This window comes from Alternaria triticimaculans (genome assembly GCF_023758025.1).
Source record: "Alternaria triticimaculans strain BMP 0046 chromosome Unknown scaffold_3, whole genome shotgun sequence".
NCBI lineage: Eukaryota > Fungi > Ascomycota > Dothideomycetes > Pleosporales > Pleosporaceae > Alternaria > Alternaria triticimaculans.
Window position 1 is genome coordinate 1,643,621 of NW_026055960.1, and position 22,441 is coordinate 1,666,061.

At 54.0% G+C, this 22,441-nt stretch overlaps 6 protein-coding genes across 6 annotated transcripts; 3 read left to right on the top strand and 3 right to left on the bottom strand.

Moving 5' to 3' along the window:
- Positions 1-1,964: 1,964 nt before the first annotated feature.
- Positions 1,965-4,522, top strand: J4E78_003245 (uncharacterized protein; the record flags this gene model as incomplete). The annotated part of the gene is made up of 4 exons (XM_049363885.1): positions 1,965-2,148; positions 2,198-3,997; positions 4,066-4,440; positions 4,488-4,522. The coding sequence occupies 4 exons, from the start codon at positions 1,965-1,967 to the stop codon at positions 4,520-4,522; spliced, it is 2,394 nt and encodes a 797-aa protein (XP_049224550.1).
- A 168-nt stretch (positions 4,523-4,690) lies between these two features.
- On the bottom strand, positions 4,691-5,974 carry J4E78_003246 (uncharacterized protein; the record flags this gene model as incomplete). Its single annotated transcript, XM_049363886.1, has 1 exon — positions 4,691-5,974. The coding sequence occupies one exon, from the start codon at positions 5,972-5,974 to the stop codon at positions 4,691-4,693; it is 1,284 nt and encodes a 427-aa protein (XP_049224551.1).
- A 1,831-nt stretch (positions 5,975-7,805) lies between these two features.
- J4E78_003247 (uncharacterized protein) lies at positions 7,806-8,645 on the top strand (the record flags this gene model as incomplete). The annotated part of the gene is made up of 1 exon (XM_049363887.1): positions 7,806-8,645. The coding sequence occupies one exon, from the start codon at positions 7,806-7,808 to the stop codon at positions 8,643-8,645; it is 840 nt and encodes a 279-aa protein (XP_049224552.1).
- Positions 8,646-11,234: 2,589 nt separating this feature from the next.
- On the bottom strand, positions 11,235-12,193 carry J4E78_003248 (uncharacterized protein; the record flags this gene model as incomplete). Its single annotated transcript, XM_049363888.1, has 4 exons — positions 11,235-11,382; positions 11,432-11,607; positions 11,671-11,901; positions 11,954-12,193. The coding sequence occupies 4 exons, from the start codon at positions 12,191-12,193 to the stop codon at positions 11,235-11,237; spliced, it is 795 nt and encodes a 264-aa protein (XP_049224553.1).
- Positions 12,194-13,784: 1,591 nt separating this feature from the next.
- J4E78_003249 (uncharacterized protein) lies at positions 13,785-17,975 on the top strand (the record flags this gene model as incomplete). The annotated part of the gene is made up of 1 exon (XM_049363889.1): positions 13,785-17,975. One exon carries the CDS (start codon positions 13,785-13,787, stop codon positions 17,973-17,975), a length of 4,191 nt encoding a protein of 1,396 aa, XP_049224554.1.
- A 3,148-nt stretch (positions 17,976-21,123) lies between these two features.
- Positions 21,124-22,099, bottom strand: J4E78_003250 (uncharacterized protein; the record flags this gene model as incomplete). The annotated part of the gene is made up of 2 exons (XM_049363890.1): positions 21,124-21,835; positions 21,900-22,099. The coding sequence occupies 2 exons, from the start codon at positions 22,097-22,099 to the stop codon at positions 21,124-21,126; spliced, it is 912 nt and encodes a 303-aa protein (XP_049224555.1).
- Between the last annotated feature and the right edge of the window lie 342 nt (positions 22,100-22,441).

Here is a 22,441-nt window from a genome sequence, read left to right on the forward strand (position 1 = left end):
AGAGAGCTCTTTAATAATAGTTGTACTTGCATGCAACTATTTCAGAGAATGCTGTGATGTAACGTCGTGGCCACGGTGGTCGATGGGCGCACTGCGAGGTCATGCGAAGTTTCCGCAAACGCCAATAGGATCCCTTCGATCGACCGAGGCTGGGAGGTTTCGCGTAACATTACCGTCTCAAGCCTGCGAGGCGTACCAGGCACAGATGATGTTCAGGCAGCGAGAGTGTCGAAGCAGCCGCTGACTGGCCTCAATCTCAATCGCTGCGCGGCGTAGGGGTGGAATGCCAAGGCGCTAACCTACCCCAGTCACCGTCCGGCCGTGTTCCAGGTTCTCCCCGTTCATCGTCACCACCTGGGCACTGTGCTCATACACATCCTCTCTACAGCACTATTCTAGTCCACGACACGAGCTCTGCGTTCTTCACAATCCTGGTGAAGCATGGCGGTCCTAGAAATAACCCAATTGCGTCTCAGGAATGCTGCCGCCGACGATCCAGCATTACTTGAGAATCTGTCAGCTGTGCGAGAGAAACTGCATACAAGCTCACAGTTTTACAACTGCATCGAGGACCCCAAGTTGATCTATATTTTGGGCATATGGCCAAATTTGGAAGCACACTTGAAGTTCCTAGAATCTCCAGCGCGGGACGAGGTTCTCGGCCCCCAAGAAGATATGCTCCAATTTTGTTGGACTGTCCATGTGGAACTAGATGGTATACATCTTCTTCCTTTAGAAGCACCCATATTGGCAATGGAGAGACTTCGTTTCAAGGAAGAGTGCGTTGAGGATCTTGAAAGAGCTGTCACAAGCTATGCGCAACAGCTCAGAGGCAACCACACGTTCAAAGTAGCACACGGCTGGCGATGCGATGCACCGGGAACTCACGAGGCGCTTGTCTTTACTGGATGGGAGACTGCGCAAACTCACGTCACCCTCACAGCAAACGTGGATGATGACCACGACGTCGCCGCATTGCAGGACCGATCCGAGACGGTGCAAATCATACGTGGCAGAAACCTGGAGCGGAAAGATGGGTGAAATTAGGCTCCAAACTGTTTTTCATTCTTGAGGGTGCATGGGTTATGGGCTTGGAGCTCTCATGGGAAAGGGAAGTTGGGAGAGTCAGTCTTAATGGAAGGCACACGTGCGCCTGTTCTTCCCAGGAGATCTCCGACTGGCCGGGTCGTGTACCCGTGCGAGGCCAGCACTCCGATCGTGGGGATCCAAGCCAATCACCGAACAGAACAGCTCATAGTAAGCACCTAAACTTCGCTGGACTCCCGGCACTGCGTAAGTGCTGCACAGGGCATATCGACCGGGACGATCTTCCCTCTGTCGGTGGTTCCATTTCGGGGTAATGGCTTTGGTTTGATGCATGGCCACCGGAATCCCTTCGCGCTTTCCGTACCGCTGCATAAGGTTTTGCGGCAGGGTCACATGTTCCACAGCAGCACAAGGAGCCGGTTGTGGGGTAGGCAGGACTGGGCGCGATCTTGGCCTGCGACAAGACGCGACGCTACGGCGAGAGATAGCTGTGCAAGGCTGAACGTGGACTCAGACCTTCAACTTCATGTCCTGTCGCTCGCGCTTCGAAGGCATTCACACTGATAATTAGATGCTACCTACGATGCAGTCAAGGTTGCAGTACCAGACGGTCGGTTGCCTTACCCCGCAATAAACCCCACTAGGGCAGTGTTGAGCTGCGATCACCCCGACGCAAGTCAACTCGCCATGTGGTACTTAAATTGACTTAATAGAGTCGCGACTCGCACGTTTGATCGATCATTCTTGCTTGAGTTGCGTTCGCTGAGTGGCCAGTCCTCCCTACCTTGAACTGTAGAAGCAATCACACGTGCCATCGACCTATCTACGAAGCGACCAATCCAATCACCCACAATAATACGCGCCTCGATAAATTTGGTATAACTTCGCAGGTACGAGAATTGAGCCTGTATCTCAAAATGAAAAGGCTATGCCGTTATGTCTGGACCTTTACACAGCTTGCAGCGCTGTCGACGACAATAGGAACACAGGCGCAGCAAACCGCTGACTTCGATCCTTTGAAATGGGTCGACCCATTGATCGGTAGTAGAGATGGGGGAAACGTCTTCGCAGGCGCAACACTACCATATGGCATGGCAAAAGGTCGGCTACAGGAGCGCAACATTGATAGCTTACTGCTAAAACCTTGTAGCCGTTGCGGATGTGGATGGTGCGAATACCGGCGGATTTTCCACGGACGGCAGCAACATCACCGGCTTCTCAGCTTTACATGACTCCGGAACAGGAGGAAATCCAAGCTTAGGCAACTTCCCCATCTTTCCGCAGCTGTGCTCAGGCGATGACATCAACACATGCAAGTTTCCAATCACAGCACGCGCAACTCCTTATCGAAACGATTCAATCGAAGCACGACCCGGCTACTTTGGAGTAACACTGGAAAATGGCATACATGCTGATATGGCCGTTTCAGAACATGCTGCGCTCTTTCGCTTCGACTTCTCCACAGCATCTAATGGAAATGGAAGCAACGATCCTCTCATCATGCTTGATCTAACAGATTCATGGGCGAGTCGACAAAATGCTTCTATCACCATTGAGGCCGATGCCGGCCAACAATCGGGTAGAATGAGAGGGAATGCTACTTTTCTACCAAGCTTCGGCGCGGGGTCCTACATGGCATACTTTTGCCTCGATGTTTCCGGAGGAACTGTCAAAGACTCTGGAGTATGGGTCAACGACAGAGCCGGCGAACAGCCAAAACAACTTTACGTAATACGGGGTTTCAACTTGTTCTACGTGCAAGCTGGTGGATTCATCCGGTTGAACGGCCCACTCTCAGGACCGGTGCTAGCAAGAATGGGATTGAGCTTCATCAGTACTGATCAAGCCTGCCAAAATGCCGAGAGGGAAATCCCGGGGCCCACTTATAACTTTGATGGACTTGTCACGTCAGCCGAAGAAGCGTGGCGTGAGAAGTTCGCCCCGATTACCATCGAAACTGGAGAAGTGGACACGAGGATACAGACCAGCTTCTGGAGCGCAGTTTATCGTACGATGATATCTCCTCAGAACTACACGGGTGAGAACCCGCACTGGCAGAGCGATGAGCCCTACTTTGACAGCTTCTACTGTCTCTGGGACATGTGGCGCGTGCAACTACCTTTCCTCACTGTATTGGAGCCTTCTATAATGTCCAGTCTGGTACGAAGTCTTCTTGATACGTACAAGCATCGTGGATGGCTGCCAGACTGCATGATGAGCACCTGCAAAGGCTGGACACAAGGCGGCTCCAACGCCGATAACGTCCTAGTCGATGCGTACGTCAAGAACATCACAGGCATAGACTGGGAACTCGCCTATGAAGCTATCGTCAACGACGCCGAGAACGAGCCATTGGAATGGAGCCAAGAGGGTCGTGGCGGCTTGACAAGTTGGAAGTCCCTTAACTACATCCCGGTGTCGGATTTTGACCCTTACGGCTTTGGTACAAACTCAAGGAGTATATCGCGATCTCTGGAATACGCGTACAACGACTTCAATCTCGCCACTCTGGCAAAGGGTCTCGGTAAAAACACGACTGAGAAGTACTTCTCTCGCGCAACAAACTGGCGGAACCTCTTCAAATCCGACCAGACCTCCTCGATCAACGGTACAGACACTGGCTTCACGGGCTTCTTCCAACCCAGGAACTTGAACGGAACATGGGGCTACCAAGACCCCATTGCCTGCAGTCCGCTAACTGACTTTTGCTCACTGACGTCGAATCCGTCCGAGACATTTGAGAGTAGTGTATGGGAGTACATATTCTTCGTTCCGCATGATATTGGGAAACTCATCGAGCTACTTGGTGGCGACGAGACATTTGTGCGCAGACTGGATTTCTTCCATACCAGCGGCCTAGCGGACATAGGAAACGAGCCAGTCTTCCTGACAGTGTATCTATCTCATTTTGCAGGAAGACCTGGATTGAGTGCAGAGAGGGCACATTACTGTAAGTCCTGCCATACCAGACATCAAGGAAGTGTCCAGTTTGAATGCGTTCGCTGACATCGGATGTAGATATTCCGTCACGGTTCAATGCTACACCCGGCGGCCTTCCCGGCAATGACGATTCAGGGAGCATGGCATCTTTTGCACTCTTCAGCATGCTTGGCCTATTTCCTAACCCGGGCCAGAACGTCTATTTCATCATTCCGCCTTTCTTCCCCACTGTTTCCATAGCTAACAAGCTCACGAATGCTACTGCCACTATTCGTAACACCAATTTCGACAAGGAGTACAAGAACATTTATATTCAGAGCGCTAAGCTGAATGGTGAGGTGTATACGAAGAACTGGATTGGACACGAGTTCTTCACACAAGGGTGGACGCTGGAGCTTGTGTTGGGAGATACGGAGAGTGATTGGGGTACGAAGAAGGAGGATAGACCGCCTAGTATGTCGGATGGGCAAGGTGAGGTAGATTTGGGATTGAGGATGCAGTAGAAGATAGCGAGATGGGGAAGGCCAAGAAGTAATTGGAAAGCACTGAGCGCCGTAGATATAAGCGCTGATGGAGTGACCTAATTAGCGCTGTAAACTAGTAGATTGTAGCAGCAAGTTGCAATTATGGGGGAATCCAATCGCTGGTTTGACTGCCTAGTCCAGTAGTTTGGGTATAATTGTTGACTTTTCAATTAACGTGATTAGAACAAAGCTTTTGAAGCAACGCTCAGTAGCCATGCAGCATCTTGCCAACCGCCGACCTCTTCATTGGCCGTCGTACGTTGCGAGTCGCCGGTTGTTGGGCGGCTCTCTGTATCTGTAGTCGTCGAGTCATCTTCTTGTCTCCGCAGAGCAGACGCAGCGATGATGGCTTCTCGTTCGAGCTTACGTCGTTTGGCTTCGACTTCGCGGCGTAACTTCAGCTCCTCCGTTGAAAGATTGTCTAGTCGCAAGCTCCTATCATCTTCCGCATCATCCTCATCAGACGCTTCTCTATCCTCGTCAACAGAGAACAGTGTCCATCCAATAAGACGATCCATCCAACCTCCAAGCCCGAACCCGCGTTCGCGCGCCAAGCGAGCGACTTCTTCCTCATCACCGTCGCTCTCTTCGTCTGCTTCGATGAAGTCAGGCTCAATGAAGCGTTCGTCTAGCTCAGAGGTTTCGAAGCTGGCTCTTCCTGACTGCGGTTTCGATCCAGCAGACATCATGAGATCGGCCCGACTACCTACTCTGCTGCCCCGTCGACTCTGCCGTGCGCTGGGTACGCGGGAGCCTACGCGACTGGGGATACGACTCCCCACCCTGGACATGCGCGGCGAGAAGAACACAGGAAAGTCCGCGTCACCGACATGTTCGCCGGAGAGTAGAGCCATGGGCCTATCCTCATGTGAAGAGCGTTTCTCGTACTCATCACCTTGTCCGACCAGACTGGTGGAGCTCTCTCGTCTCACAAGCCAACCCTGTCCCTTGCTATCCCTCGTCTCGCCAGCAATTGCCAAACCAGCGCGGTGCAGCCACTCTTCATTTGACTCTTTGGTGTGATGCTTTACGAGTGGTGAGTGCAGCGGTAGAGGCGCTGTGCCTTTCCTCGAATGATGTCTCTTTTTCCCATCATCTACTCCGAGCACTTCGTCGGCAAAGCTGACGCCGGGGTGCAGAACACTGGTACTCTTTGCTTTTGGAATGTCGCCGACGTCGCGAACTTCGGCACGGGGGTTGACGAAGTAGCTGTCGTATGCGTATGCTTTCTTCGGGCGCTGCCGTGAACTGCTGCGGCTCTGGCTGAGGCTTAGAACACCTGGCGTTGTAGGTGCCGACTTTTGCGCGATGTACGACGTCCGAGGAGTGCGCGTGCCTTGCTCGTCGGGTGAAGGTGGTACGGATGCATCGAGAGGGTATTTGGCGCTGAGCGGGGCTATGGAGAGGTTGTGGAGGTTCGGATAGGAGCGACGTGATCGGGAGGTTGAGCGTGGAGGTTCCATAATGCTCAATCGGAGAACGTGGGGCCACTGGGCTACGCTGAGGATGTGAGAAATGTCACGATGTTTACTGTATTCAGTGGAGTGACCGAGGTCCAGCAGGTCAGACGCACAGACTCTGGGGAAATGAGGTTTAGCCTTTCATGGTTAGCTGCCGATCACGAGAGTCTTCACGTGAAAGTGGTGCGATGGAACTTTGAAATATTCGACTTTGGGATATTTCACGAGATCGTGCCGTGACCTCCGACCACGGTCTGCAGTTGACCCTGTCATGGAGACCGATGTCTATGGAATGTCGCGGAGTCGTCATAGAGATTTCGAGATACCTTTCTGCCAAGTTCCACAGAGCGTCCAGGCCCTACTCCGGAGGAAGGCTACTTGGTTGCGATGATGAGGAAGCGGCCACAAGACTCGGACAGCAGGAGAACTCGGGATGAACGGCTATGAATATTGCCTTGATGATGGCATAGAAGCTGGGCAAAGGCGAAGTATGATATCGTTGTATTCAGATAGTCGGTTTGCTCTGGGAACCCGGCCCATAAGCTTCGCCTACTGGCATTTGCCGTCTACAGTAATGCTTTGATGCGCTTACTGTGTTATCGGCGTCTCTTGTGTGCCGATTCTTCCGCGCGGTTCTGGCGAACACGTCGTGGTTCACCCAAGCACTAGAGACCCACCGCTCCGTAGGTTGCGAGTGGAGCGATGACGATGTTAACGGCGCTGGAAAGTATCAAGCCTGTCGCTGAGGCACGGGAGCGAGACAGTGTTGAGACGCGCCGCCCAGGTCGGAGCCATGCAGCGGGGCGGTTCGCCTTGGAACAGAAGCGAAGTTAGCGAAGCTTGCCCACTGCCCAGGTGCTACTGGCGCTTGCTCTGTGCTTGCCGTCATTTGGCAAAGCACGACAAGACTGGTGCGGGGTCCGCGCGCTGTTTGCTGGTACCAGAAGACTGAACTAGCACACAGCCCACAGATTGCTGTCGATGAATTATATGCTCTGCGTTCCTGCATAGCCAAAGTACCGTTGGGAAGGTGCGGCAAGTGACGTACGGCGCTTGGCGGACCCTGGAACCGGCGGTCCAAGCCAGCGGATTGATTCCGACGCATCTGGCTCGGACCAGTGAAAGGCGCGCTAGGGCGACCCGCCCGATTTCTTCCACAACACCAGCCTTCATTATAATCACACTACTTCTCACTCCCCGCGAACTACGGCTGACATCCTTCGCTACCGCCCCAAGCCATCACCACACAAATATCCGTCTACTGCGCACACCACTCCGCCCACAGTACACCCTACCTACCTCACTCACTCACAATGAACATCAACGCCTCTTTGCATTACCGCAAGACGCTCGCAAGATGTGTCCTGTAACCAGCCGGTAACAGCGAAGTAAGTTTCATTCTTTCATGCAACCTTGGAAGCTGCACTGTCACCAACGCTGTGTGAACTGCCGCATTTTCAAAGCATGCCCTTCCATTCGCCGCGCGCTCGACGCGACCGCCGGATCCGTGGGTGACAGCGGCGACAACCCATAGTTCGCGAATTCGGAGCTATCCTCCTAACGTACGAGCATTTGGCTAATAAATTATAGGCTGCCCGCGTCGGCTTCTGCCCCCGTGTCTCTTGTCTTCGAGCATCCTCCCAACTCAGACTTCCAAAACCTCAACGCACACAAGGACACTCGACAAGGCCTACCACCAAGCACCTCCGCATCGAAAAATCCGCGCTGTGAAGGGTACAGGACAAATCGTCCGAGTACAACACTAGCTGAGCTTTCACCTATACCTTTGATACCCTCCTTCAAACTCGAACCCGAAGCTCCGCAGCGCTTCAACATGTCTTCATCAAACGGAGACTCCGCGACGTCCGCCAGCCAGGATCAGAACGCTCAGGAAAGCGTATTCGAAAGAATCAGGGAGTTTGTCGCCTCTCTCGGACTCTCTGCAAGCGATGGGCTCATTCAGCACGCGGGCGAGACCACGCACGAGGATCTAAAGGTCGTCGTAGACCCTCAGGGTCACCAGTGTTCCATCACCTGCACTGCTGAGTCTTACGGCACTCTCACACCCGCCGTCTCCATCCGTTCGGCACCCGAACGCCTACAGTCACTTACTCCTCCATCAAACTACGGCACAGTTCTCCCTGGGTGCGTCTATCGCAGCAGCTATCCAAAGGAGGAGAACTACGAATACCTCAAGGAAGCCGGAATCAAGACCATCCTCACCCTGGTTCCTGAGCCACTCTCGCCCGAGTACCAAAACTTCATGAAGGAGGCTGGTATACAGCATTTCCACGTTCACGTCAAAGCCAACAAAGGCGAAGTGCGCGTCGAATCGTGCGAAATGTCACGAGCTCTGCGCCTCATCATGGATCGTACCAACCACCCGATCCTCGTCCACTGCAACAAGGGCAAGCACCGCACCGGATGCACCATCGCCTGCTTCCGGAGGATCCTCGGTGTCGACCCAGAGACAGTCCGCGAGGAATACCATACTTACGCCGGCGCAAAGGCTCGCTTCCTCGATGAGGTCTTTTTCGAGAATTTTGACCTCAATTTGGTCATGTGGATTGCTCGCAAGGAGGGCTGGGTTGCGCCTGCGATCGATATTGCACCACCCACACCCCCGGCTTCAGTCAGCTCAAGCACCAGCGCAAAGGCAGTCGCTTTGGCTTGATATTTTCCTTGGGTCAAATTGCATTCTTAGGCGTTCGAAAGAGAGTATCGAGCATGCCGGATCACTTGCCGGCTCAGTTGAGGTTTCAGCGCGGCGTTCCAGGCTCAAGAAGCCTATCATCAACAACGGGCATTGGGATCATGGCGTTGACTTCAGAACATTTTTAATTGGGGCCTAGAACATGGCTTCACTGTCTCCAAGCGAGACGTGTTTTCTTTCATTGTGCATTGGGTTGGTTTGTTACTTTTGAACATTACTGGTTTCTGTTGTTATTGGAAGAGGGGGCAAATGCCGACAAAGAACATCGGTCTATCAGGAACCTATTCCCTATGTTATACTGCAAGAAATCCAATACGTCTCATACTGTGCGTCCCATACGAGGAGCTCCAGTCACTGAATCCAGACTTCTCATCGATCTTTTCGCCATCGTGAAGCCTGCACGCCCAATCACCTACCTCGACCTGGAAGAAAACACTGAATGAACACCATGGAGCCTATGTTACTACAAAGCTCTCTAATTTGCTCATCTTAACCTCAGTGTAGTCTACAGACCTGTTCAGCTTGTCCCTCATATGAGATGCACCTTGTTTACCCTTATAACCTTACTTTTCCCAAACGACCTTCCTCCCGGTACCAAAAACGAAGCTACATATGCCCAGTGGTCTTGCTTTTTCCCTCCGTTTAAACTCAGGGACTGATCCGGGTCCCCGCCTAGCCCACACTAGTCATCAAACTGCTTCTTCTTTTCCATACTCCGAACTACTTTTGAGGTCCAGACCAACACCCGTTTTCGTTGCCCTGACGATCGTGGTGTTCTGGACTTAGATATGCATTTAGATTCTGTGGCAAGAGATCGTCATTGTCAGGTACAGGGTCGGGTGGCCGGTGTGCTGGGATCCAGGGCAGTGTTTTCCCAGGTGTGGTTTGTGGGCTGTGGATCTGCAGGGTCGATGAGGTCATTGTGCTGGGAACTAGACGGGATGGTTGACTGTTTCATGTGTGGAGTTTGAATATCGTGGTTTAGGTTTCGAGCTTCGGCATATACCTGGGCTGTTTACGAGTAATTTGCGATGGGATAGTCGCTGCTCGATGTTCTGGTACTGGGTGTGTTTCGTTGTCACGAAATCGTCGCGACGCGGTTTCTGGGCTCAGCGGGAAGGAAGGGATAAGTCGAAGACACTTGGATGGCATGAATAGTTGACCTGGGTACTTTGAGGACGAGGATCAAATGAAATGATATCTTGCGTGGTATGTAAAGGAGCACTGATGGGAGGTCACATTATGTAGATGTTTCACAGATAATGTTACTACGAGAGTTATTCTGCTACAGTGTTATACAAGAGTGCAGTCTGCGCCTCACACGCCATGCAAGCACCAGACAACCACATCACCAGTCCTCCTCGAGTCATCATGGAAGTGGCTGTTGAAACCCCTCCAACACTCCTGGTACCTAGTGCCCTCAAGATACTCCTTTAGCGTCCCTTCCAACTGCTCAAAGAAAACAAGGTTCTGCGGCCACTCACGCCGGTACTTGCGTTTGAACTTTGGATCCTGGCGCATCCAATGCTGACCAGACCTACTTCCACTCGCCTTGATCGTCTGTACATCTTCCATATTGGCTCGGAGCCAAGCTACAGGGCCAGGTTTGATGTAGAACTCATCCGCCTCGTCGAGATAGGTTGAGCGCTGCGAGAGCGGTATGTCGATGGGTGGCTCGCACGTCAAAGCCCATGCGGAGATTTCAGGGTAGATGATGTGGGAGCGCCAGGGTGTGGAGTGGCAGGGCATGAGGAAGCCGACTGTTGTATTGGTCACAGCAGCGACGCTACTATCGCTATTGCCCTGAACGTGTAATAGGCTGTTGCGCGTTTCATGTTTATGGCGGAGATAGGCGAGTACATCGATGACTCCACGTTGGTGAACTTGAGAGGCATAGCCTGCAAGTAGGATGTTTACAGCAAGCAAGAACAGGATGACTCCTTTGTGCGATAGCGCAGCGCGGGGAGGTAAAAACTTGCTGAGTGGCCTAGCGGCGATGATGTGAAGGAAGGGTAGGATTGGGTACAGAAAGCGAACTTCCTTGTGCGATATCAAACTCAGCGTAGCAGTCATGACGATCACCGTCCATGACAGACGGCTTAGTATCTGACTGCCCGCGTTATCTTGACCTGAAGCTGCTGTATTACCCGGGCTGTCGCCTTTGGCTGGGCTACGTGGCTTTAAGCCCCTCAATGACTGCCACAGGCCAACAACGGCAAATGGCAACGATGTCGTGAGGAGCAACGGCAAACCTTCGGTCAAATAGTAGTCGCCGCGGTTCCTCCCGTAGAAGACGGCTAACGACTGAGCGATGTTGAAATAGAGAAATCTAAGCGGCGGAAGAGTCCAGACCCTGTAATAGAGCCGATCGGTTGCGACTGACAATACCAGGACGGCGGAGCTAGCATCGTCAGTCGGATTATGGTCTGGTGACCTCGGGCACGGTAGTCTGCAGAGAACGCAGAGCCCGGCAATGGAGCCTTGCACTATGGGGACGAAAAACGTGCAGCGGATGCAAGGAGAGGGAAGGCTTACCCGCAAATCAGGATCTCACGGACCAACACGTAGCGCAGCCGATGTGAGGCTTGCCATAGAGCTGGGACGGATACGGACAGCCAGATGAGTGCATTGGTGGGCCGGAGAATACACGCAAGCGCTGCCAACAGCAGTGACAGGCGCAACCTGCACGAGCATGAGCCTAAAGTGGTGGCGGAGCAGACAAAGGGTGCTTTGATTCCACGACTTACTCTGAGAGGGAGCCGAGGTCGTGGTGTGCAATATGCGTCTGACCCTTGCTAGCTGTTGCTGCACCCTGCCAAGGCCAATAGTAAATAGCGACAGAAGTGATGGTAGTCTCAAGACAGTTGGATAGTGTTCGGGTCGCGCAGAACCACTGCCACGGGCTGCAGACAGACAATGCAAGCTAGAAGTAGGTGGGATCAAATATCAGAGATTGCAGTGTTAAATTTGCAGGATGGTCGCGTACAGTAGTAAGGGCAGTGCGACTGCCACGACCGTAGACTTTTTCCGCAAGTTTCCATGTGTAGCAATCAAGCAAGGCTGCAGACACGGCTTGGGTAACTTTCGGAGCAGCTAGGAGTAGTTCGGCTTTAGCAGGCAAGGTCAAGCCACAGAAGTCAGCAACATGTGCCGCGACTCGATAGACGGCAGCGAATAGCGCTGGATGCAGGGACGACCGCAATTGGGATCTCCATTCCTGGCCACGGTGAGCGGACTGGGGATACTGGAGCACTCTGAAGTGGATTTACCCAGGTGATCCAGGCATTGCTGGCGGGGCCAAACGCAAGCTGCCATGCAGGTTCGAGGGACTGGAAGAACTCGTCGGGCTGGAAAAAGGAGCGCAGGGTTAGTGCGTTGACGATGCGGAAGGCAAGCAGCAGAGCGAAGATGTTTAGCGTCGAGTCACGATAGCTGTTGGACGGAGCGCGTGGTGGAGCACCAGTCCCGCTCGGATTCGTGTCCCTCGCAGCGTTGGTGCGGGTCGGCATTGGGTAATAGAGCAAGAAACAAGGAGCACAGGCGGGAGGCCGGGGCAATGGTTGGCGAGCAGAGTGAGATGAGATTCGCAGCAGAGGTGAGGATGCGAAGCCGGTGGTCTAGCTCCTTGGCGCGCTGCACAGGCAGTCACGTTTGTCATGCATCCGTGCTCAAGCGCGCCCCGGTGCAGAAAATTGATGCTGCGTGCCTTACCGGATTAGGACTTTCACGATGATTGCTGAGGAGACGGGCGGCGCCTAGACTCGGCTTCATCTGCGCTGGCCCTCTGCAGCATGCACCGCCGTGCGACTGTGCACGTACGAGGCCGGTCAATCTCACGATAGGTCACGATTGATAATCTACCGGTGACTGCAGGCGGTCTGGAGCGCCATCGTGGCATGGCGAGGGGGAGGCAGCAGGGCGCGAGGACGCTGGATGGGATTGTTGCCAGCCGTCAGTTTGCCCCCCCTTGGATGCTCGTGGTACGATGGCTGTGTGTGCCGGCCCAACAATGACGATACGGGGCGCGCCAGTGACGCAGCGATAGCGTGAGATTGGACATGGCAGCCCTGGAGCGATATCGAAGCGGGAACGAAGAAGCAAAGCGAGTACCTGACGCTCAGCGAGGGTAAATCTGGGGAAGGGCTTGTGCTAGAGAGGGTCCGTCAGTCGCCATGTGCTATGATGGCAGATGTTGCAGGGAGGGATTTAGAGTTTCTCCAGGGTGCTTATCGCGCTTCCTCATCTAATGGCTGCTGCATGGGCCCAAGTGACGGGTGCCGACGCAACCGGAGGCGGCAGAGGCGACCCATGCGCGCGCACCGCTGGGATCAGGACACAGGCACATGGTGATGGCGCTGCGCAGAGCAGTTTGGACGAGGGCGCTGCAAACGAACCACACCCTCGAACAGCTGAACGCCACCTGTTGTTGAGGGCAGAGCAAGGGCCGGGCTCGCCAGTGAGGGACTAGTGCATGCAGCCATACCCGTTCTTGTCACCTGCATGCTAGCACCATGTAGGTGATACTCTCGCTGCCGTCGAGTGGCAGATCCCCCAAGACAAAAAGTTGCCCATATCGCTCGTGGCTCGCTCAACAAGAAATCGCTCCACCGGGCGCATTGTAGGCCTCTGGTCGCCGGTGCCATTGCCCTCTTGCCGTGCAGCGCCTCGTTGTCTGCCCTGACGGCCTTTATCTGCGTCTTCGCCTATGCCCAGCGCGATACATAGCGTCTCCACCTTTTGCTGCGAGCCCCGGCGTGTCTCTCCCGCTTCAGAGCGTCATCTATGGGGCCCGAAATACTCTTGACTATCCCGCCCATCACTGCCCCAGAGGGAAAAGCGCAAGTGAGCCGATCGTGTCTCTCAACCAAATCCATATCGAGCCGTTGAGCCCACCACGGCCCACTGCCACCATCTTCACCCCGACGTCGATTCACAGCACCAGTGCACCCACGCCATTGCCCTCGCTGTGACACCGCCGCCGCCGCCCAGCCCAGCGCGACATGAGACTATCCGCCCACGACGTGCGCCTCGACAAACCGTAGACTGGCTGGCATGGTTGCACGCCTCTGCTGAGCTGACACGTCCCGAGCTGTGGTTGCCATGGTCGACCCGAATGCGGGCCTGACAGCGGAAGGGGAAGTGCGGGACGACCAGGCGCACTCGTCGCCGGCGTCGTCTGTGTGCCCCCCGACCGCGGACGCACCAGAGGCACCAGAAGCACCAGAGGCATTTGGTGAAGAAAGAGAAGGGCAGCAGCAACATGGCGCGTCGCCGCCGAGTCAAGGCCAGGACGACGAGAACGACTGCACGCCCCGCTCCGAGGTGCCTTCCGTGCCAGAGGCCCTCAACGCCAGCCTCTTATCGCAGATACACACGCTCGACCCAGAGCCCTCGTACTTCTCTCCACAGCCCCTCCGAATCTACTCGTCGCCCATCCCCCGCGACACGCCCGCGTCCTCGAACCCCTCGCCCAGCACGAGCGCCCACGCCTCGCAGGCCTCGCTCTCCACCGTCAACGAGGCCGCGCCCGCCGCTGCACCACCCCCCGACCGCCCGGCTTTCATGCGAGACCTCTCGAGCGCTTCGACGGCCAGCAACGTGACGGTGCGGGCCAACTCAGTCGACCCCATTCACCCCTACGCCCTCCCTCCCCGCCACCGCGATGGGCCCGTCTACCCCAACCAGTCGTATGCTGCCCTCCACCTGCAGCAGTACCCCCAGCCCTATGTCCCGCCCATCGTACGCTCCCGCAGCTCCCACCCCTCCCACTCGGCCGCCAACTCGCTGTCCAGCCTCGGCGCCTTCGGCCTCTCCCACGAGCACTACAGGGACATTATGGAGTCGGCCCCACGCACTGTTGGCAACTCACCGGTGAGCAGCCCTGGCCTCTTCAACCCCACCACCCGCCGCCCTTCCCAGGAGCCCGACCAGCCCGACGACGGTACCTATTCCACGCCCTGGCTCCACCATACCCACCGCCAGGCGCCCAAGGAGACCCACATTGCCGATGTCCAGGCCGACCCCGTCTCCGGACGCAAGATTGTGAACCAGTACGAGATCATCGACGAGCTTGGCCGAGGCGTTCACGGCAAGGTCAAGCTGGGCAAGGACCTGGTGCACGGCCGCTACGTCGCCATCAAGATCGTCGACCGCTACTCCAAACGTCGCCGCCTCGGCAAGAACAACAGCCACGAAGACAAGATCAAGCGCGAGATAGCCATCCTCAAAAAGGCCCGCCACCCCAACATCGTCAGCTTGCTCGAGGTTATAGATGACCCAGCTAAGAAGAAGGTCTATATCGTACTCGAGCACGTCGAGCTGGGCGAGGTAAAGTGGCGGACCGAGGGTGCCAGGGAGATCTGCCTCGTCGAATGGCGTCGCTTCAAGCGCGAGTCTCAGGGCATCTTCGACAATGACAGTGCAACATTAGAAGACGAAAGGATCATCCGCATCGCCCACCAGAAGCTTGCCCGCCAGCAACGTCGCATGGCCAGAGAGGCTCACCTACGTCGGAAAGACGGCTCCTCCAACCAACCCTGGAGCTTGGAGTTTGCAACCGACTCTGAAGACGAGGGCTCCGACAACGGACGTAGCTCGCAAGCATCCCATCTAGAAGACGAGCGTCCGCACAGCCGCGTCCAGTTTCGCGAGCGATCAGACGTCGCAGGCCACCACGAAGACCACATGGAGACCGCTTTCCGATCGCCTGAGCCGGTAAACAACTCTTGGGCCGATGGGCTTGAGGGAACCATGTACGGCCCTTACGACACGGAGCTCATCCGAGGCCGCGTACCGAGCGTTGCTGGCAGCTCCTCGTCACGTGTGACCGACTCTGGCGAAGAGATCCCTGAACACTTCAATTACGTCCCTCTGATGACTATGCATGCAGCTTGGGAAGCCTTCAAGGACACTGTCTTGGGTATAGAATACCTGCACTATCAGAACGTCATCCATCGAGACATCAAACCTGCCAATCTTCTTGTAACCAGGGAGCATCGCATCAAGATATCTGACTTTGGTGTGTCGTACTTGGGACGGCAAAAGACTGATGAAAGCAACGGCGAACACTCTGAGTCGGACTACCAGGAGGTTGACGAAGCCATTGAGCTGGCGAAGACTGTGGGAACCCCGGCCTTCTACGCCCCCGAGCTCTGCCGTACAGAGATTGACGCGGAGACTCCCCTCATCGACGGCGGTATCGATATCTGGGCTCTCGGCGTCACGCTGTACTGTCTCATCTACGGGCGCGTGCCTTTTCACGACACAAATACGTTCACGCTGATGAAGGTGATCAGCGAAGATGAGCCCTACATCCCTAGATATCGGCTGAAACCCGTCGCTGAGCAATCAAACTCGCGGCCCAACTCACACGGACGCAACAGTCAGCCAATGACGAGCACCAAGCGAGCACCGCATGATCTCGAATACGAAGAGGTTGATGACAATTTACGTGATCTGCTGCGACGATTGCTGATCAAGGATGCGCGACGTCGCATCACTATACCGGAGATCAAGCGCCACCCGTGGCTGCTATCCGGCATTCCCAACCACATCTCATGGGCAGAAGAGACAGACCCGAGCAAATCCTACGATGGAAGAAGGATTCAGATTTCCAAAGAGGATGTCGAAGAGGCCGTTGTCCCTATCGGGTTTGTCGACCGCCTCCGCTCAGCCGCTAAGAAGACATCCGAGTTTGTCAAAGGTTTCACAACTCGCAGTTCAGGTTCAAGACGCCGTGCGCAGAGCTCAGCTACCAACCAGGACGCGCCCCCAAACATCAGCGCAAACTCTTCGAGTAGTACCATCAGTCAAGACGCCCGGCCCTATGAAGGTCGACGTGGCAGTCTAGCACCTGGTGCTATCCTAGAAATCCTGACACGCTCGCGTGAAGCTGAGCATCCGCTCTCTCACAGTGTTACAGCAAGTCCGGAGGCGAGAGAAAGGTCAAGATACTTTGACAGTCCCAACTCCCGTACTGCATCACCCGCCCAGATGCTGGAGAGCCAACAGCGACCGCCAATGCAAGACCGCGCCATCTCTTCCATAAGCACCATTCGTCAAGCGGATCTGGTTCCCGGTCGAACCGCATCTCCAGGATTTCCTCCAGCTCTACCTGGTACCCCAACGGCTCTAGACACACCTGGTGGCTCACAGTTGGGTGGTCTATTTGGTGGTCTGCCACGGCGTGTGGTCAACAGCATGAGAAGCAGAGACAAGTTGAAGCCCCCAAAAGAACATAGCCGCGCGAGGTCGATCGATAGACTCGTTGGTGGAGACGACGATGCCCATGGCGTCCCAAGCCTGGCAATCAGCACTACATGTGCTTCCGGTCAAGTCAATCAACCTGACGCCCTAAAAGACATGTCTCCCATTGCTCGAAGCTCATCGCCTAGCCATTCAGAAGCTCAGTCTTTTGAACGTCTTGACCCCTCGTCGCGGCAATCCTCATTGTCGTCACTGTCCTCCCGCCTGCATCGAAACTGGGCGACCGCAAACAGTCAAGAAGTTGGACCCACCCTTGGGATGGCGCCCGATTCTAGACGATCATCGCAACTGCTTCAAGCCGGCGATCAAAGACCCTCCAGCCCTACCTCGATTGCACGAAAGAAATCAGATGACCGTTTTGATCGCGCGAAGGATGAGTACCGTCGACGACTTGGAGTGGAACAGTCAGCAGCCCGTGAGCGAACCGATTCTATTACACGATCACGGCCTACATCTTCTCATGCACAGACTGCATGTCCACCAAGTCCAGATGATGAGATAGTCTTCGGTCAACATAACAATCGAGAAAGCTGGCACCGAAACGATCAGTCCTCTGAGAATAGCCCTCTTGGTGGATCAAGCCGCGGGTTGGCTCTTTCCTCTTCCGAGGATCAATTCTCTGCCATGTCACAATCCGAATCGAACCCATCAATTCCCTCGGTCGCGTCGGCCGGCTCCCCAACTCAAGTTGGTTGCGGTTCCTTTGATGAACACTCCTGGATCTCCGCAGCGTCAGCCAATCACCTCGAGGCCTCTATCGATGACGCTGCTGGCTATGATGGCGACCACGCCGTTGAAAGCGATGACGATTCAGAGAGCGACGACGGAATGGTCCTGAACTTCAGCAGCAAGAAGAGGTCTGTCGCGTCATCATCGCAACGAAGCAACTCCGTTTCCAATGGCGAACTTGCTCGTGCCAGCATTCACGTCCGGCGATCCACTCGCAGTGGAAGCAACGGGACAGTCAAGAAGATTCCTCCACCCGAGCTAGAGCCAGCGGAAAATCGTACAGCTGAATCGCAATAACAACACCCACATACCGTACACTGACAACTTTACTGTCATCTCCGTCATCAACTACACGATACCCAAGATCTACCCGCTGTACGAATACACATACATTGGATTCCCGTTTCACGCGTGTGTACATATACGAATTACAAAGCAACAACATGACTTTACCACTACCACCAAGGGCAGGCGCAGGGCGTTCTCACTTAGCTTGGATCTAGGCTGCATGCATCGGCGAGCGTTATTAAAAGACGGCGTTGTCTCTTTTCTCTTCTCGGCATTTACTATTACCATTATGTATCTATTTCCACTTTTTCTCTTGTGTGGCCTGGGCCTCCGTTTGGTTGAGAATGAAGGATGAATTGTTGATGATCGACGAGAACATAACCTCGGTAAGCGATGCGCTCAACAAGGGGGCTTTGGCTGTCCTGGAAAGCTGTTCCGCACATGGCAAACTGAAGGGGATGGATTACTGTGTCCTTAGCTAGTTACTACTCTTCGCTTCTTTGAAGTGTCTTTGATAGCATATTGGCTGTTTGTCAAGCCGTGTAGTATAATGCATGAACAGGCATAATGCCTGATCTTGTTGAACTTGACCGACATGAGGATCTTCACCGTATTCAGTGATGATGCTATTCTCCACACACCTCGGTTGGACATGCATCGAGCATCTCCACCCTTGACAAACCACAACCGCAACCGTATCTGCGGTTCCCTCCCCTAGCAACTCGGCACCCCATAGTAAAAGAAAAAGTCAATTTCCGACATCGCTCCTGTCGCGACACACCTGCATGTACCAATCTCCCAACAAGATTCCCAACCGATCGGTATTGTACCGACTCCCGAGCGGTATATACATAGTAATGTATGTAGTAATAATATGTCACCGCCGGCGTCTGTTATTTTCTAACAGCCGCCTTACCCGGACGGAGTTCCTGACGTTGCGAACCCTGAAAAATTCCCTGAACTCATCCAATTTCCCCACCAACATTACCGACATTAACATGTTGACCACAGATCGCCGATCGCGAACCTGCATGCATGCAGGTGTACAGATCGGGGATCCTTCTCTTACCTGCATAAACCTCCAAGCAGTTGTTTCCTTTTTCTTCTGACAACGGATAACTGTATGCAAGTCATCATATCGCAAGTAGATAGCAAGTCTGCTGGAATGAGCGACCCGCAGACGTCTCACCGATGGGCGATTGGGGCTAGCAAAGGCAGGTTCGAGCAAAAAGACGCACATGCATATGTTTGGCAGCCAGATGCGATTGCATGAGAACGGAAACATGGGAAAGTACCGTAAGCTAGAAATCGCTTTCGTTTGTGGCTAACGCGGAGGTTGGGGGAGAATAGGCTCAGTTGAGTAAAGACTATATTGACGTGCAGGATCGCAACTAGCTCGTTGGGTTTGACGTGGAGGGAGGCTGCAAGCGAGGTGAGGTGATGTGCACTATCGCTAAAAGTTGCGTGCGAAGGACCTTTCGCGGGGCTTAGCACACAATCCCAAGCTACCGGCAAGTTGGTCACAAGTAGCGTTCTTTGTCGTCTACATACACGCAGCGTATACAGCGTACAGCGCATTAACAGAAAACTAATGCTGAGCCAGCAACCTCGAAGGTGCAGTTCATCACAATCAAGCCAGGATTCACATCCCAGCCGATCTAGCGAGGCTGAACACTATACACAATCTCCATCCTTCTACCTATACCAGCACACTGGGTTCGGAGTTGTCTCCCTTGTTTCCCGTTCGCTTCGGTTGCCGGATCCGAGGCTATGCGTTGGATTACAGGGAGCGAACGCGGTGATGGGGTTGGGGACGGTTGTGCTTCTGTATCTGGAGGCCGGTGCAGGAATGTGTAATTTGGGTGATATTGGATGGGGTGTCAGAAAGAGCTGCGGAGTGTGCGAATGCGGATATACTGCGCATCACGAAGCAGGAAACAGGAGCACGGAAGGAGACTGTCCTTCCGCATGGAGTGATGCGTACAGATCTATACATGTATGAGGTGTTAGCTAATGCTACATGCATATGTGCTGAAAACCACCAGTATTGCTTCGGGAGTCCGTGTTTGACCAGGCCATGTGTGCCAATGGTCCGTTATGCATACTCCATCCCTTTGATGTTACCTGGAAGCGACTGCGATTTTCCATAGCCGCGCCATGAGCAAAGTCCGGATTCCAACTATCAGCGATAAACCACCATGCAAGTCATCATCACCACCATTTCTCCACAAGCGCGCTTTGCCGCAATCCAAGAGCCGTTTCATCTCAGTCAACGACGTTAGACCTCCGCGGCAAACTTGCTCCATCAAGTCAGCCAGTGACATACCCCGTTCGGCACGCTCCGAACTCCGACTTTCTACTAAGACAACCTTATGTCGCCCGCCTAATCTCATCACATTCCATCACATTCCTCACTTCCACTGCAAATCGTTGCCTGTTGTGGTCAAGGCCCTTTCCTTCCCCGCAATTTCTCGCGTGGCAGTCATCCTCTTCATGCATGACATACACTGGCCATGACACTTTCTCATCACATCTCGCATCTCACGTAACACCACCCCTAGACCCCGCGATATTCATCTCCGGTATACGAGGTGTTGCTAAGTGTAGACTAAGCAAGGGCGCGTCGTCAGATCTTACCTCACCCCAAGAAAACCATTTCAGGGCTTCATTCGTCGGGAAAAACTTCCGTAGATACGAAACACCAAGTCGCTTGTGATGTTCAATAATGCCCGCGTTTTTGCTGATCCGACATGCATGACATATGGGCGTCACACCGATCAGAAGGGTTGTCTCGGTTACGGTGAACAGAAACGTGCTTTGGAGGCGAAGGAACGAGCTAGAAGACTGGGTGAAGATTGCGTTGACCGGTGTGAGATACTGTGATGAAAATGATACGTAGGGTCAGGTATGCATGTTCATGTCTTAGTGACGGTTAGCCAGGGAAGAGTGATGAAAACCGATGATAAGCGGCATCGGTGTGATGAATTGGTAAGAGGGAATAACGATAACGGGATTATTGCGATCCGGATATAGTGACAGGCGAGCGTTGAGATGCGTGATCCGTGTTGAACGCTGGAGGCTAGTTGGTCTCGATACCTGCTTCCTCCATCTGTGGTTAGGCTCGATTGGGAAGCGGTCGAGGTATGCTGATGATGGCCTACTTCTTCGTCCGCGTACTCTTGCGGGTACCCTCGACAGGTGGTTTGGCCTCCGAAGCTTTACGTTTCGTACCTTTCTTCGCTACGGGCTTTGCAATCGTTGCTTCGTCGCCGCTGCCCTCTTTTGTTACTGGTGGGATCTCTTCTTGCTGTGCTTCGTCTTTCTCCTTCTCATCCTCCTCCGCCTTCGTGTCAGCTTGCACATCCGCGTCTTTCCGCTCACGCTCCTCTGTCTGATCTTCCTGCACACTAACATCCACACCCTCTTTTCCGAGTACCCAAGCTACTCTCTCAACGTCAATCGCTCTCGCCAAAGGGTCCCTCTGCCCGAAACCTCTTCGCAATCTCTTCCTTAACTCGTGCACGCGGTCGAGCATCATCTCATACTCCTTGACGTTATACTTGATCTTCCTCTGCCAGCCCGTTCCGTCTTTTGCGCTGCCTATTTCATCATCCCAGACAGCCCATCGAAATAGTTCATCAGAGAAGAAGGGTATCTCTGCAGGTCGGAGAACAGAGAGAAGCAAGGATGCGGTCGCTGGGCCCACGCCCTTCAGCCCCACAAGGATCTTGAGCGCGGGGATAGCATCGGGTTGGGATGATTTGCTCTTCCAGAGGGCAGCATAGGCCTTTTTGGTTGTTTTCTCAACTGCCTCTGGCGTGTTGCTTTGGACCAGGCCTAGTAAGGCTGGACGAAACGTGCCGTGCTTCCTGTTTCGCCATTAATTCAAAAAAAAAACTGCATATGCTATCTTGATTCAAGAGGATCACATACAGCTTCCATTCCACGAGTGTCACGACTTGCTCTTTCGTCAAGTGCTTCTCGCTCTCTTCTTGTGTAGCTACGGCTTTGCGAATGATTTCATAGCGTTGCGCGTCCAAGTCGCGTAGCTTCTCGGGGACCATGGCAGGGTAACGCGACAAGACATCCTTGAACGCACCCAGAGTCATGGTTTTGATGTGGAGTGGCGGCATTGCGGGTGTTGTTGGTAGGTTTGCGATTGCGAGGCAGGGTGGGATTGGCGTGAAAGTGGGAAGACGCGACAATAAGCCCGGCGCGAGATCACGTGCACATCGCATTGGCTGAGTCGCCCTCACATCCCTTCCGCAGAAGATGAGTCTTTTGTATGACCGGTACGATTTATGCATTCGCTCTGAAAGATTCTAGCGTGTCGTATTACGCACTGCAGCTACTATACATGTTGTAACCTCAAATATCGGATTCGACGCTTCATCTGTGCCCATGGACGATATTGCACCGGGACGCCCGCCTCAGCATTTGCGAGGATATGCGACAGGAATGTCCACCACGCCTTG